This window comes from Eulemur rufifrons, chromosome 4, assembly GCF_041146395.1.
Source record: "Eulemur rufifrons isolate Redbay chromosome 4, OSU_ERuf_1, whole genome shotgun sequence".
NCBI classification, from domain to species: Eukaryota; Metazoa; Chordata; class Mammalia; order Primates; family Lemuridae; genus Eulemur; species Eulemur rufifrons.
This window is the reverse complement of record NC_090986.1, coordinates 76885886-76900537: the sequence shown is the minus strand read 5'-3', so window position 1 is coordinate 76900537 and position 14652 is coordinate 76885886. Positions and strand designations below refer to the sequence as shown.

General features: G+C 47.9%; 1 protein-coding gene across 1 annotated transcript in view; it reads right to left on the bottom strand.

Annotated features, from left to right (window-relative positions):
- The window catches only part of FLT1 (fms related receptor tyrosine kinase 1), a 162564-nt gene continuing 147912 nt past the window's right edge, over window positions 1-14652 (bottom strand). The window contains exons 25-30 of the mRNA XM_069467741.1: window positions 14116-14215; window positions 8363-8468; window positions 7946-8088; window positions 5931-6015; window positions 4126-4220; window positions 1-2986 (exon numbers count right to left, since the gene is read on the bottom strand). Of these exons, the coding sequence (XP_069323842.1) occupies window positions 2785-2986; window positions 4126-4220; window positions 5931-6015; window positions 7946-8088; window positions 8363-8468; window positions 14116-14215 (731 nt within the window). The 3' untranslated portion in view covers window positions 1-2784. The remainder of the gene's footprint in view (window positions 2987-4125; window positions 4221-5930; window positions 6016-7945; window positions 8089-8362; window positions 8469-14115; window positions 14216-14652) is intronic.

The following is a 14652-nucleotide window of genomic DNA, read 5'->3' as shown; positions in this document are numbered from 1 at the left end:
TTTTTGGAAGTTAATTTTATTATATGAAGATAGTATACAAAATACATTCATCATGACTAGAAATACAGGACCAGATGTCTCACTTATATCTATCTGTAGCATATATTCTTGGTTTGTATAAAAGTAACTTTAAAATTCCAGTTTCCTTAAATAGTTCTGCACAAAACACACACACACACACACACACACACACACACATATAGTTAATACCACTGCTGGTCAAAGATGCACTCCTCCCTTAATCAATTTAAATGGGGCTAGCAAGTATCTGTTTGATGTCGGACATTCTTACGTGCTGGGACACAAGGCATGTGTCCCTCGGGCCAAAACTTAACATCTAAGCATCATTTCTTGAACTAACGTGACACAGACTTGCAGGTGGTTTCAGTCCATTCCGCCCGGGCTGCTGCACATTCTCTCCCAAACCCTGAAAGGAAGTGCTTGTTCTTCAGCTGTGAGTGCCAACCATTTTTGTCATGAACGGCAAATGGTTCTAATATTACCATCAGTTAATTAGTGTTTTAATTTTCAGTGCTGTTTTAATGAACAAGCACTTTGCAACTAGATATACTCGTTATTATAAACCTCCATTTTCCTGTCTACGGTAAGACTCCAGATGGAACCATCTTTTGACTGATGACTCATGTAGGCTACAAACCTGGGTTGAAGGAGCTGAGCAACATAATTCTAACAGATTTTTCTCTTTTGGAACAAGGGTATTTACTAAGGTCTCTTAATGATTAAGATATTAGGTTATTGAAATCAAGACATCATATGAATAGCTCAGGTTTTCTTTGTTATCACTAATTGCCAGGTCCTTATCTGATTTGAAAAAAGTAGAGAACTACTGGAGTCTTCTTTTATTTTCTCTCTGTTTTAACCTCCTTCTAGTCACCTGATTTATACTATCACCAGCTGTCACAGGCGTTTTTGTGTATGTAAAGAAGAGGAAGAACAAAGATTTTTTTCCCCTCTTGTGGCTCTAGCCTGATTTTGTTTGGATTTAGTTCTTAGTTGAGAGGCCTGACTCACTCCTCTCTCCTGGCTGGTGAATCCTCCGAAAGAGCCACCACGGGGCACCCACTGTCTCACTCAGGAATGTGCTGACTTTCCCACCTCTTCATACGAGAACCTTTAAACAAGAATGTGGCACATAGAAAGGAAGCATACATTCTTCTAATACTTAGAGTTCAGATTCTAGATTCAGTTACATGCATCAAAGGAAGCACACTCTTCTCTCCCAGAAGCAGCAATCCACTGTTGCCTGCCCAGCTTCTGACTGGCTGCAGAAGGTGCACACATCCTAAATACATAAACCAAACTTGCATAAATAGCATCAGACAGCCAGTTTAGAGGTCCAAGGCCCACTGGTAGTTAGGCCCTGACGAGCAGGCACCTTTCCTACCCTGACCCCCTATTCCCTCATACTCAGACCCAAGGCAAGGTCCAAAGCAGATGAAAATAGGCTTTTCTTCTACTGATGGCTCATTAACTAATATCCTGAGTGCCAGCTGTTCAACTATCTTGCATAAATTACATATGACCTTTTCTCTCAAGGAGCATAAAGTGCTTAATAAACATTGGTTAATGCTCTTCCACATCTTCCAGATTAGCACGAGATAATGGACTCCCCATTAAATAAAAGGGAAACATGATTGACTTCCATGCTTTAGGTCTCAGCTATTTCGGTGAGTTGGTTTGGATGTTACAAAGGTGGGGTTTTCACTCTGCCTTACTGATACTTTATTCCATCCATGCTAGTTTTGGTGTAGAGAAGACCCTCTCCAAGACTGCATTTTCATTCTCCTCAGCTTTCTTTTGTAACCAACTGTATAAAACAGGATAATACAAAAAATTAAGTGTCTGGACTAGACATTAATACTTGAAATAGAGTCTGATATTTTAAGTGTGAGGCTGTCATGCCACGGAGCTGACCCACTCTGAGTGAGTTTCAGTGTATCTTGCCAGAAGAGCCAACAGTATGGGCTCCGAGCTGAGCACCGCTCTCAGAGCTCTAAATCAAAACGGGCCACGAAAAGGAATGGGCATAGAACCAATTCCACAGGTCAAGTTTTAAAAATTGCTTTAGTTCCAAAAACTATATTTGTCCTTTTCTTGTCTCCCAGAATCCAAAAAATGCCCCCTCATCTCTGTCCTGTCTGGGCTCTCAAATGCAGAAGGTCACAGCTGAGAAGCCAGTGACAGGGCATTGCTGAGAGCCCTCTCCTGCTCTCTGCCCCTAGGCTGTGTCTCAGATTCTCCCTCAGGCCCTCTCCTGTGTTCTCTCTCCCCCCTCCTCCTCCCCTTTTCCTCTTTCCATGTCTTATGCCTGCTAGAGGGTTCCGGAGACACTGCTTTGGCCAGCTAGTGCTTGCAAGAGCTGGAGGGCTTGTTGCCCCTGGTCTCGGGGCTCTGGGGCTGGCCCAGTGGAGTCCAGTTGCCCGGCATGGTCAGTGCAGCTCCTGAGGCATCGAGTCCTGCGTGCCCTGAGGTCTCGGGTTGCAGCAGGTAAGTCATTGGGCTTAGAAAGGATTTCTCTAACACAGTGAGTAATATGAGGATTTAGCAGTAGTGTTCTTCACTTGTGAACTATTTCTCTATTTAACTGGGGTTACATTCTTGTTAGTCAAAAAAAAAAAAGGCACTATTAAAATCACAAAAAGGCAGCTGGCTCCTGTGAAAAGGTAAATGTGTAAACTTATATATGCATAATACTGGCAAAAGCTAGTTTTTTGGGGGTATAAATACACATGTGCTTCTAGAAATAAGGCTTTGTGTCAAACTTTAGACAGGCGGGGTGGAGTATAAGACCACCGAGTTGTAGTCTGGGGGCGGAGAGCAGCACGAAATCTTCTTTTCCAGCTCCGAGTTGTCGTACGTAAACCTGCGCTTGCCTTTGTTGACGTGTCCACAGCTGGAGTGGCAGAAACTGGGCCTGGTGATGTCGGACAGCCCCGACTCCTTACTCTTACTAGTAACTCTCAAGCTAAAGAAAGAAAAGAAAAAAATCAAATGTATAAAATTGGTTCCTCGAAAACAAACACTAAAATCCACTCTGTCTTAGCGGGTCATTTGTTCATCCCTGCTTCAGAGTTAACGGTTATTGAAGCCATCTCAGTCTCTGGTCGGATTCCCTTTGTGCTAAAGCTGCACACGCCTCCCTAACCCCAGCTTGGAGTCGCCGGGCAGAGGGATGCCTCCCACTGGCTGGGAGGTGAAATGTATGGTTAGATCATGTAAAACCATAATTCCAGGTGGAAAATAATTCCAGGACTTGGGTACAGGCCTCGCCTACTCTTAGGTCAAATAGCTTCTGTGGCAGGCGGAAAAATGCTCCCTGTTCTCCAAAATATATCTGTATTCCGGATGCCTGGAGCCTGTAAAGACCACCTCACATGGCAGGAGACATGATCAAGTTAGGATCATGAGAGGAGGCGCTTATCCTAAATACGATCAGGGTGTCCTCACGTGAGAGGGGCTTTCCCGGCCCAGCACCGTTTCTAGGTAGAGATTAGCACAGAGGGGCTGCAGTGGTAGGGCCAGTGGGGTGTAAAGCAAGAGCCTAAGTAATTCTGATGGCAGTGGGCACAGTGTGGAGGGGACGGGGTGCTGGAGAAATCTTCAAGTGAGAAAAGGACACCAGGATCAAACAGGAAGCAGAAAGTCCTTCAGAATGTGGCCGGGTTGAGTGACCAGGGTGGCCTGTCTTAGGCCTTGAAAGCAGCACTCAGTCTCCTCTCGTGTGAACCCTGCCAGCCCCGGGTATGATGGGGAGCATTCTCTGCCCCCCGTGGGCGTGTCTATCCGCACCATTCACAGGTGGCCACATCCGGCTCCTTTCAGCTGAGGCACTGTGTTTCACGTGCACGCGCTGCCTGTCTTTGCGGGATTTTTCTGCACGTTTTACCCTCTAATACCCCAGCTTTCCTTCCAAGAGCTTGGTGCTCGTACATCCAATTTTATGCCTCCTTTCTTGCCCTTTGGAGGGAAAAATGCTTTCCTGCAATGCCTGAACCCGAGAGTTCAGGAGCGTGAGTGGCCCTCAGTTATCCCCATTAAACCATCTTCCCGGCACCTTCGCAGCCCTCCACCAGCTGATCACAGAAAAGACACCGGCTGCCTTACCCGATCCTCAGCGAGGCCTTGGGTTTGCTCTCCGTCCAGGTGAAGCGCTTCAGCACTGGGGAGGCCAGCAGAGTGCCGCTGTCCCCCTGGTAGTCCTGGTGGGGAAGAGGAGAGAGGCTGTACTCTCGCTGGCCTTGGCGGGGTCAGGCCAGTTCTCAGGGTTGATACTGGGATGTGCCCTCACCCTCCACAGCCCCCGCCTTTGGAGACAAAGCATTTTCTCTATATTGGCAACTACAGACTTGGTCGGTTGCAAGAAATGCCTCTTCCCAGTGACGCTGAGGCCCTTATTTTTGAAAATGAACTATTAAATAAATAAATTTAAATAAAAGGGAAAACTGCAAGTAACAGGTTAGTGTTTTCCGTAGTAAGCTTTTATGCAAATTATTACATACATATATTAAAAATGATTTTGGCAGATGACAACTGCCTATGGGTATGCTACGGTATTTGGTAGCCATGATTTGTAAAAATTCCGAGAAATTACAAATACATGGTTCAAATTTTTTTCTTGAAGATTCTATGGAATTTTCAGGCCTTCCTTGGTTATAGTTTCCAACAAGTAGATTTCCTTGTTGGTTCATCTTTAGCATTGAGTCTTACGCAGACCCTTCATTACCCTGTTAATACAGTACATTCCAGTAAGTGGATTCCACACTTTGTTCCTGCCACCCTTTGAGGCTCTCACTGGGCTGTGTTCATGTCCTTGCCTATCAGTAAACACCTAAGCACACAAAGCAGCTGCGTAATGCACCACTGTATCAGGGTGGGGAGGGCCAAGGCTGAGAGAAACCTTCCATGTTTTGCTCAATATTGTTTCCTTGGCCTTGAAACTAATGTACAAGCAACAAAACAAAATTTCCATCTCCTTTGTATTCTGCAGCTTATTTGTAATGTTTTAAAAAAATCTTAAATCATCTTTTCCCTTTATCTGGTGTGTCTGACAAGGTTTTGGTGCTTTTGAAGGATGACTGCTGGTCTCAAGGCCACACTGATCGTGGTGATCACCTTCACACTGTAGCAACAGCTGCTCCCCCAGGCCCTTTAGGGAACACAGTCATCAGCAGCACTTTCAAACTTTCACGTGCACAGGAATCCCTGAGGGATCTTGTGACAAGGCACAGTCTGACTCAGTGGGTCCTGGGAGCTGGCGTTTCTAGCCTGCTCCTAGGTCACGGCAGGGTGCTGGGCTGGAGATCACGCTTGGAGCACGAGAGTCTGCAATAGCAGAGCTGCCCATCCTTTTTCTCCTCCCCTTATCATCTTAACCCCACATCCCAGGGCTCTACAGAGCAGAGCTGCTGAGGCCTCTTCCTTGCCAGGCCGTACTGGTTTGCTTCTCCCAGGGAGGCTGGGTGGGAACGTGGCCGTGCAGCCTGCAGGGCCTCAGGGGAAGGGGCATAGGCCTGGCGCCACTTCTCCTAGTCTCGGGGCTGCTCGTGACAGCTCTGTTACGTCACCAGGCCCAGCCACCCACCCAGCTGGGAGTTCCTCTGTTCCTCTGAAAGCAAAGAGGCACCGCTGGCAGCCAAGAACCTTAGAAACACACGATGGAGTTTCCTAAAGGACGAAATTCCTACCAGGCAAGGACTTGGTCCTTGGGAGTGAATTCATGGACTTCTACTTTCAAATTAGCTCTACAGAGCTAAGTCTAGTCGTCAGGCCCCCTGACACTGTCATTTCAGCCACCACTGATTACTGGCCCTCATTGCCCAAAAGCTACCAGACTTCTGCAGTTGGTGTTTGGGTGGGATCTGGCGAAGGGTGCTGCTGGGGAGCGCTGTGTAGCTTAACTTCACACTTACATCCAGCATGGAGGTGGCATTTGGTAAAAGTTCTTCGAAGGTTTTGATTCTTTCCAGGCTCATGAATTTGAAAGCATTTACGTATCTAATGAAGAAGCAGAAAGAATAATCAAGACAGGAAATGCATCCAGCTTTGAGTAGACCGCGGGCACTGTATCCTAGCTAAGATGAACCAAAATACCAGCAGGCTGCTCTCCTGAGGTTCAAATCTTCCTGTCATGCCCAGTGGGAGTCCTGACAGTAAGGCCTCTTCCTGTCATGGTCATCGATTCACGTTCCACAGTTCTGAGCAAAACCCCAGAGGGACCCACTCTGGTCCCTTGTGGAACTGGAAAACATCAGGCCCAGAAGAAACCTAAGGCATCGTCTGGTCTGAACACCCTACAGTACAAAGGAGCGAAATGATGCCCAGGGAAGTGTTAAGACTTGGTCACTTAACAACTACCTACTTCCTAAAAGCACTCGAGGTGACAAAGAAAATGACCTGTCAAGGTTATACAGCTGATTTCACGGCATACTCCAGTGCTAGGGCCAGTCTTATATATTTTGTTCTGTGATTACAAACAGGGAGAAATGGGTAGTATTTGTACAATGTTTCCATGCCCACCTGACTTGCGCTGATGACCTATAGGAAAGACCATCAGACGTACCCACTATGTGGTTTTCACAAGGCAGGTTCACCTACGGATTGAATTTCTTGGTCTGATACTATCACCCTCTGTAAGTCTCAATTTCTTAGGCAAGTTCTCCATGGGGCCTAAGGCTGAGCAATGTACTAGAAGGGCCCACATAACTTTGACATGTCACACCCCCCCATCCCTAACCCAGTCAGACCGTGACAATTTATTTAATCCAGACTAGGTTACTCAACTTGAAAATGGATGACTCATCTGCTCCAGCCCGCTGGGCTGGTTGTGAGGCCTGAGCAGTGATGCTGACCTGTAATCCCTCCATCACCGCAAGTCGGGTGGATGGGTTTTCTCGAAGCCTGTCATAGGTGGCTGGCAGTATTTTCTGATTTGCAGCTCTTCCCCATGCCCTCCCTGGTGGCTTAGCTGAGGTCAGAGCCCAAGGGCTGTGCCTACTGCAGACAAAAATGCTAGAAAGCCCACAGGACAGTCTAAACGTCCTAAGAGGAGTCCGGACTATATGCAGTATAGGGAGGGAGGGTCAGAAGTCCTAGGTTAGCAACTCTACTCTGCCACTTTGTAGCCTCACAATTCTGGCAAGCCCTCTTCCTTGGAGCCTTCTGTGCCCATTTGTGTCACAGGAATAATGTGTACTGCACAAAATTGTTGTGAGCATAAAAGGCGTTGATGCACGCACAGTGCCAGGCCACAGCATGTGTCTGTGGAACCGTTAGCGCTGACCGTGTTCACACATGTGGAACTGTCAGTGCTGAAGCGCAGATCCCCCGCCAGCCGAGGCCCTCGGTAAATATTTGTTCCCTTGCTCTTTCTCCAATTCCTCTGCAGTAATGCGAGATATAGTAAATTTTTAAAAATGCCAGTTTTGTTTGTTTGTTTAGTTTTATCTAAGGTGTCATCAAAAAAGTCATTGTCATGGGGGGGAAAAATCAGTGGAGGGATGGTTCTAAAATAAGATGGACTAAAGAAACTTAAGAAAATGTAATGTGTTAATTGGATCCTGCTTTAAAAAAAAGGTATAAAAGACATTTGGCATAGGTTATAGATTTTTGAATATTAGATATTAAGGAATTTCTTTGGTGTGATCATTTTTGTGTGGCTTACACAGGAGAATACACTTCTTACAAGATGTATACCCAAGTATTTAGGGGTAAAGTGTTATAATGCCTTAAATTCTCCTTAAAATGGCTCAGCAAAAAGAAGCATACATACACACAAACATAGAGTATATAGACAAAATAGGGCAAAATGTTAACAGTTGAATTTAGGAGGACGGCATATGGGTGATCACTACACAATTCTTTCTTATTTTGTCTTTTTGACATGTTGGAAAATTCTGTAATAGCAAGTTGGGGAAAGAAATCTTACCTGACATCATCAGAGCTTCCTGAATTATACTTCGGAGCTGAAATGCCTTCCTTGAAGAAGTCCTCAGAGAAGGCAGGAGTTGAGTATGTAAACCCACTGTTTCCTGTCAGTATGGCATTGAGTGGGATGTAGTCTTTACCATCCTAAAATACCAAAGATAGGGGTATTTGCACAAATTTTTACTTTATCCAATTTCTGTGAAGCATTATGTTAACTTCAGCTATGCCATTTGCACAACCTTGCTTGTGTTTGAGAAGATAATTATGCACACATACACGCATGCACACACACACTTTCACTGCTGATCTCAGCTGTTCTATTAAGAGCTCTTAAAACAACAACAAACAAATAAAACACCCCCTTGACTTACATTCAAAGGCATTTGCCTTCTGATAGTCTAGAAAAATTTAGCTTTACCTGTTGTACATTTGCTTGGAGCAAATCGCCCAGCTTTTCCACAAGTTCTGCAAATCTTGGCCTTTCCTTTGGGTCTTTGTGCCAGCAGTCCAGCATGATCTGATAGCTGTTGGACAAAAGCACAGCAGAATAGCTGGAGAGCAGTGATAATTATATAGACAGTGATGGGTGTCACCACACGTGTAAAGATCAAGCTTTTTGTAGTGTGTGTCGTTGCCTCACATTTTTTAGGTTTGGATCTGTACCCTCAACACTGAAAAGGCCGCGTGGGCCGGGTCCTGCAGCAGCTGGAAGCGTGTGTCTGCCAGGGCAGGCAATGAGAGCTCCAGAGCTCACCATGACCCGCGTTCGCTGCAGCTCCATGCCCGCGGCAGAGCGGCAGGCCTGTGTCTGAGAATGGAGCAGAGCCACTGGAAAGGCAAGCCCACTGTTCCTCGCAGTTAGACACGAACCCAAGCACTCCTCCCCTCGCGTTCCAAAGCAGGACAATGTCTTTAAAGTTAAAAAACATTAACATAGCCACAAGTATCAATGGGTGAGCAGTCTGCGGTACTGATTTCATCTGTGGGTTTTAACAAAGGTTGGTTTAAGCCAGCTTGTGAATAAGCATGTGGCACTTCCAAGTCCTTACAGAGCCCTGACTGGGCTCAACAGCGGAGATGGGTGGAGAAGGCACCACGTACGTGACCCGTGGCACTTCCAGAAGGTGAAGTGCATGCACAGTGGGGCAGTTCCTGGGCCTGCGTTCGAGGTTCCTGTGCGTGGCTGACCCGTTCCCTGGCTCTCCAAGGGGCGGTTACAAACTGGCCTCCCACCACTCAAGGCAGAAGGCAGAGACTGGGCTTCGGGAGATGAAAACGTTTGCTTTACAGCGCAGAGGCCAAGTCTTGTCCTGGGATTCAGTGTCAACAGGTTCCTCTGCGATGCTTCTCCTCTTACACTTCAGAAGTTAAGGTATTGGCTCCTCTCAGGGTCATGCCTGCACGGAGTAGAGGTCTGTACCTACCCCTCGCTCTGCAAAACACCTGCCCGAGGTCCACACACACACCGGGTTAAGGATTTAGTCGCTTTGGGCCCTTTGCTCTCTTCAAGATATGCTTATTGTGAGTCATCTCTTCTCTGAGAAGATGGTCTGGACCAGAGACGACTCTGACTGAGTCAGATCAAAATCTGAACAGGCTGGGCTTTGGGACCGGTTAGAACCAGGCTATCAGCACGTGTGGAGGGTCCCCATCTCCACACCTGTCACCTGGCCCAGGGCCTGCCATATGAACACTCCTTAAGTGTCTGCTGAGGGAAGTCAGACCGGTCTCTGGGAAGAGAGCTCTGCTATTCCCGTGATCTGCAGCCATGCTGCACCCATGGCTTGTGCTGGGAGCCGGGTGCTGCCGAGGGAAAAGCCTGAGAAACCCCGGTTCATACCCTACGTCTGCCTCGTCTTAGCTGTATGCCGTCAGGGCACCGGTGGCTCCAAATGTACTTTCAGTATCTCCCTATTTTAAAGTCTATGAGGTGGCTGACGCAGACAGCATAGAGGAAGGTTAAAAAAAAGAGAAGGAAAGAATATTAGGAGGAAGGTAAAATGCAGATAAGAAAAAAGGTGATGCTACTGGCAGAGTTACATGCAAAATTGATATGACAATCCTGAGCTCTCTGATGGAGGCAGGCTCTAATCCTCCCGGCAGCTGGTGCAAAGAAGCAATAATCAATCACATGATGCACAAAAGACAGAAGTTAAACCAATTGCCTGAAAGAACTCTGGCTCTTCCTAGTACTGAAATCTAAAGGGAGGTTTTTCTAGACGTGTCTCAAAAACATCATTACCAGTCAGGCGGTCATGACTTCCTGGGACTGTTTTGTGCAATGTCTGTCAATGTTGGCCAAAGCCTTAACAGCAAAAAATACCATTCGGTAACAACAACCCTAAGAGGCAAAACTGTGTGCTACAGATGTGTGTGTCCTAAGGTTCTGGTTGAACCCTAGGATAAAATTCTAGGTACCCGGGGGACTAGAGGCACCGTGTGCTCTATAGACGCCTTTCGCGGGCATCAGTCTTCACAAGGAAGCTTTCCTGCCAGCTGCGTGGTGGAAAGCAGGTTCTACACAAAGGTAGGGGATCTGCCATTCAGACGTGTGATTATTATGAGCTTCTGTTCCTTAATCTATGTCCAAACCTGTGGGCTCAGACTCTCCTCAGAAGGCAATTCTGGGTTCCCTCCCACCCCTACATCTGCTGTACCTATTTTACCTGACTCCCACGGGCCTGGTGGGGGTCAGTGAATTCCAAGAGTTGTGAGGGCCCCTGGGAGAGTGCGATGTGTGCTGCATTGGGACTCAGTTTACAGAAACCGAGAACACCGGGAATAAGAAAGGAATTCTAACTCTCTGACTCTGGACAGTTGTCCCTGTTCTCTGGGAGACACAGGATAGGCAGCCACAGCACCCAAGGTCCCAACTAGTCCCGACCAACAGCTTCTGGCTCAAGGCCCTTGCTCCTGAGTGCTCCCAGGCCAGGCCAGGCAGGCACCCTGGGCCAGCCTGCCAGTGACCAAAGGTCAGAAATAGTGAGACACACAGTCTGCACAATCCCATATGGATCTCACTTCAAGTTTACACATTTTAGTAATTTACTGAGATAGGTACAAAAATATATGCTACAGAGACAGGTGGTCACTAGACAAAAGTCTGTTGTCATCGGCCCAAGGTGCACTGGCTGTGGCAGAGGCTGGCCTGCCCCCACCTTACCACATGCAAACCTAGAGCCCAAGGCTCCTTATCTCTAGCAATAAACAGTTCTCTGAGGCAGGCAGAAGAACATTAAATATATACCTAGCTAATCTAGCAAAGGTAGCCAGAGCAAGAAAGGCTTGAACCAGGCAAACAAAAAGGGCCCTGAGAATGAGGAGTAGGGACCCTTCATCAAGCAGAGGCCCGGGCTTATCTCTGCCGGCAGCGCCATGTCCCTGCCACTCGAGCAGGCAGCCTGTGCAGGAGCCGCGGCCACCCTGAGCATGACCCTCCCAGGTTGCTCCGCTGAACTAGTGAAAGGGACCACCTACGACCACTTGCTGTTTTTTATTTTTGATTCTTGGTTTCTGACTTTTAGTTTCCACTCCTTTTGCCTAAAACCCAATGTGAATCATTTCAGCAAACACCAAAGGAAAGGAAAAGAAGTCAAAAGACATCTGATTAAACAGACTCTGGGCGAGGAACCAACGACTCAACGTGACACGGTTTTACACCACTAAGTAAATACGTTTAATAAAGTAAAGAGACACCAGTTGCCCCCAAGCCAGGGGCCAGGGGCCTGTGGGAAGAGTTTCCCTTGCAAGCTATCGCCCAAGTTCTCAAGTGCACCCTGCTGTAGGCCAAGTTCGGGTCACAGAAGCCCAGTTCTGAGAAGCTGCACTGTGTCCTCACCCAGACCTTCCTACTCCTGGAGCAAAAAGAAGGAAACTGCTCCATCAGCTCTCACATGCTGGGGAAATGGCTGAAGCTCTGAATTCTGGCCTTCTGAAGGAGCACTTCACAAATCCTCTTCTTACTTTTAAAATTTGTAAAAGAAACTTCTCCCTCCCCAGAACTATGGAGCCGTACTTCTCTCTACAGGGTGCTTGGGGCACTGGGCTACCGGGTGAGGTTTGTGTGAAGACTTGAAGGTCTGACAAAGTCAAAGGGAGGTTTTAGCCCAGAGTGGGTGTGACTTTGCATCTCTAGACTCCTGCACCAGGTCCTGGGTAAGGACTGGAACACACCCTGCAGGGAAGCAGGGCGGAGCCGTGCACTCTGGACTCAGACTGAGTTTGCTTATTATTAGCAATGTGGCCTTGGGCAAACCACTCAGATGGTCTGTGCCTCAGTTTTCTCCTTTGTAAAACGGAGATAATAGTAGCATCTACTTTATAGGGTTGTTAGGAGCATTAGGCAAATTAAATTAATATATGTTAATAGTGCTTAAAACAGTGCCTGGCACTTATAAGCACTAAATAGCTAGTTAAGTATTATTCAATATTATAATAAAAACTAATTTCATAGTATTTAGCATTTATTTTGAGGTTAAAATAAAAACTAATTTCATACTATTTAGCATGTATTTTGAGATAAAGAAAAATGTTATTTAATAACTGTCCTTATCATTAGTAATTGAGATCTTAGTCTTGTGATTTTCAGATTATATGAAAAGTGGAGGGACACATTTAACTCAAAGTGTGAGTGGGCATGTCAGAGAACCATTTCTGGTGAGGTATGCGGGTATATTCCAGCAGCCCCTGAGGTCCCGGGAGATCAGTCTGTCTCCGCTGCCTCTCAGGACGAGAGCACAGCGCTTCACTTCTCAGTCTTAGTTTCATTACCTGTTACATTCAGATTATAATGTCTGCCCTGCCTGCCCCTCAAGGTTGTTGGGAACTTCAAATGAGACTATGGATGTGGAAACATTTAGAAACCATAAAGTGCAAAGCGATTTGTTTCAAACCACGTCTCTTGGTGTCTGCCCTTCTGGCCGAGTATAAGGACGCAAGCCATTGCTAGCTCTCACGGCCTTCAACGCTGCAGCCCAAATACGGCCCTGGGGCTAATCTAGCTTTGTCCCAGCTCTCAGGAAGAGGCCTTGCCCCAGGCTCCCGGCACTTTCCTGAGGAGGACACGATGCCAGGCTGACAGAACAGGTCCCCTCCCTCCTCCCGGCTCAGGCTGTCCTCCCAGCCCTGCCTTCATTGGCCCAAGTCCCCAGCCCACCTCATCCCGCTTCCCGTCCTGCGCCTGGCCTGCCCTCATCCCAAGATGACGAAGGAAAGAGACAGCGACCCAGCCCTTTGGCCAAGCCCGCGCTTCCTTCATTCCCTCCGACTCCGCCTCAAAGGCCATCCCAGGGCTCTGACAGGACCCCATTGTGTGGGTGGGACGGGGAGGGCCAGTTCAGGAAAGGTGGTGCTGCCTCAGGGAGGCCCCTGTCCTTGTCAGCAGCTCAACAAAACTGCACGTGTCATCACATTCCTGCTCAGGCCTCAAAGTGCAAAACATCCACAAAGCCTCAGGAAAAAAGTGTCCAAGAGAGGCAGGCAAGTAGGATTTGCACAATGGAGAAAACCTTCATAGGGAGCCTATCACCTTCCTAGAGTCACCGGACAGCAGAGCAGGAAGCCACCTTGAGAAGTCATCCAATCCAGCCAGCTCCACACAGCTGCTGAGCCTATTCCTGAAGGCTTCTAAAGAACCCGTATTGCCCACAGGGCCTTCTGTGGAGGATAATTACGACTTCAGGCAGGAAATTCCCCTGTTCCTCTCCAACACCTCTTCTGCAGTCCAGACCAACCCCTTCACGGGGTGTCAGGGTGGACGCAGGTCTGGTCACTAGCGGCTTGTGGCCCTCCGTGCCGGCGGCTGCTTGGCTCATTCGGCCCCACTTTGTGCGGGAGGCCGCCGTCCTGCACTCAGTTCCTAGGCGGTCTACTACTTTTGCCCGGATCCATACCTAGAAACTGGATTTGTAACTTCAGTTGCCAGCTAGAGGCCCTGAAAAGTCAGGTCAGTGGTCAAGAGAGGAAATAGGTGGGGGTGGGTCAAGGACAACGCACCCTACTTCTAGAAAACACTCCCAGCACACTGGGCCCAACGGGCTGAGAAAGGTATCCCTAAAGAAAAGAACTTTCGCATCTTCCAAGACTAGGATTCTAAAAATCAACAAAACACCCCCTCTGGGAGTGCTGGTGGGGAGAGAGCTGCGGGTGGGGAATGCAGGAAGCGGGGCTCACATTTCAGGAGAGGCGCACTCCGGGGCCCTCATCCTCATGCCGTCCTTCAGGCGGCTGCAGAAGTCCTCGTCCATTTGCACCCCGGGGTACGGAGACCCACCTGTGGGAGACAAGGTGGGAAACACATGGCTCGTCAAAGCTTAGGGCACAAAACACCATGAGGGAGCAACTGGCTGTTTCCGCCTCCCTTTAAAGGATGTTTTAGTAACAAATTCCCAGGGATCAGAATGGATCTCAGTGCACAGGACAACACACAGAGCAGCTCAGCAAATCCTTGCTAGTGACACACTTGGCAGGGGTCCCCTGGTGCCCCCAGGCCACTTTCATGGCTGCTTCGGGCTGTCTGGTGGGGCAAGGGGTGCCATGCGAAAGGTCTCGCCCTCTCCCCACGAGGAACTCTAAAGACATCCCATCACTAGAGACTCATCCCTTGGGTTAATGAGCTTCCTTTTAAAAAGCCAATAGACGTTAAAAAGCCGTGGCTGCTTGTGGATCATTCGTACCTCAGTGAGGATGACTTTAATTCGAAACTCTCTT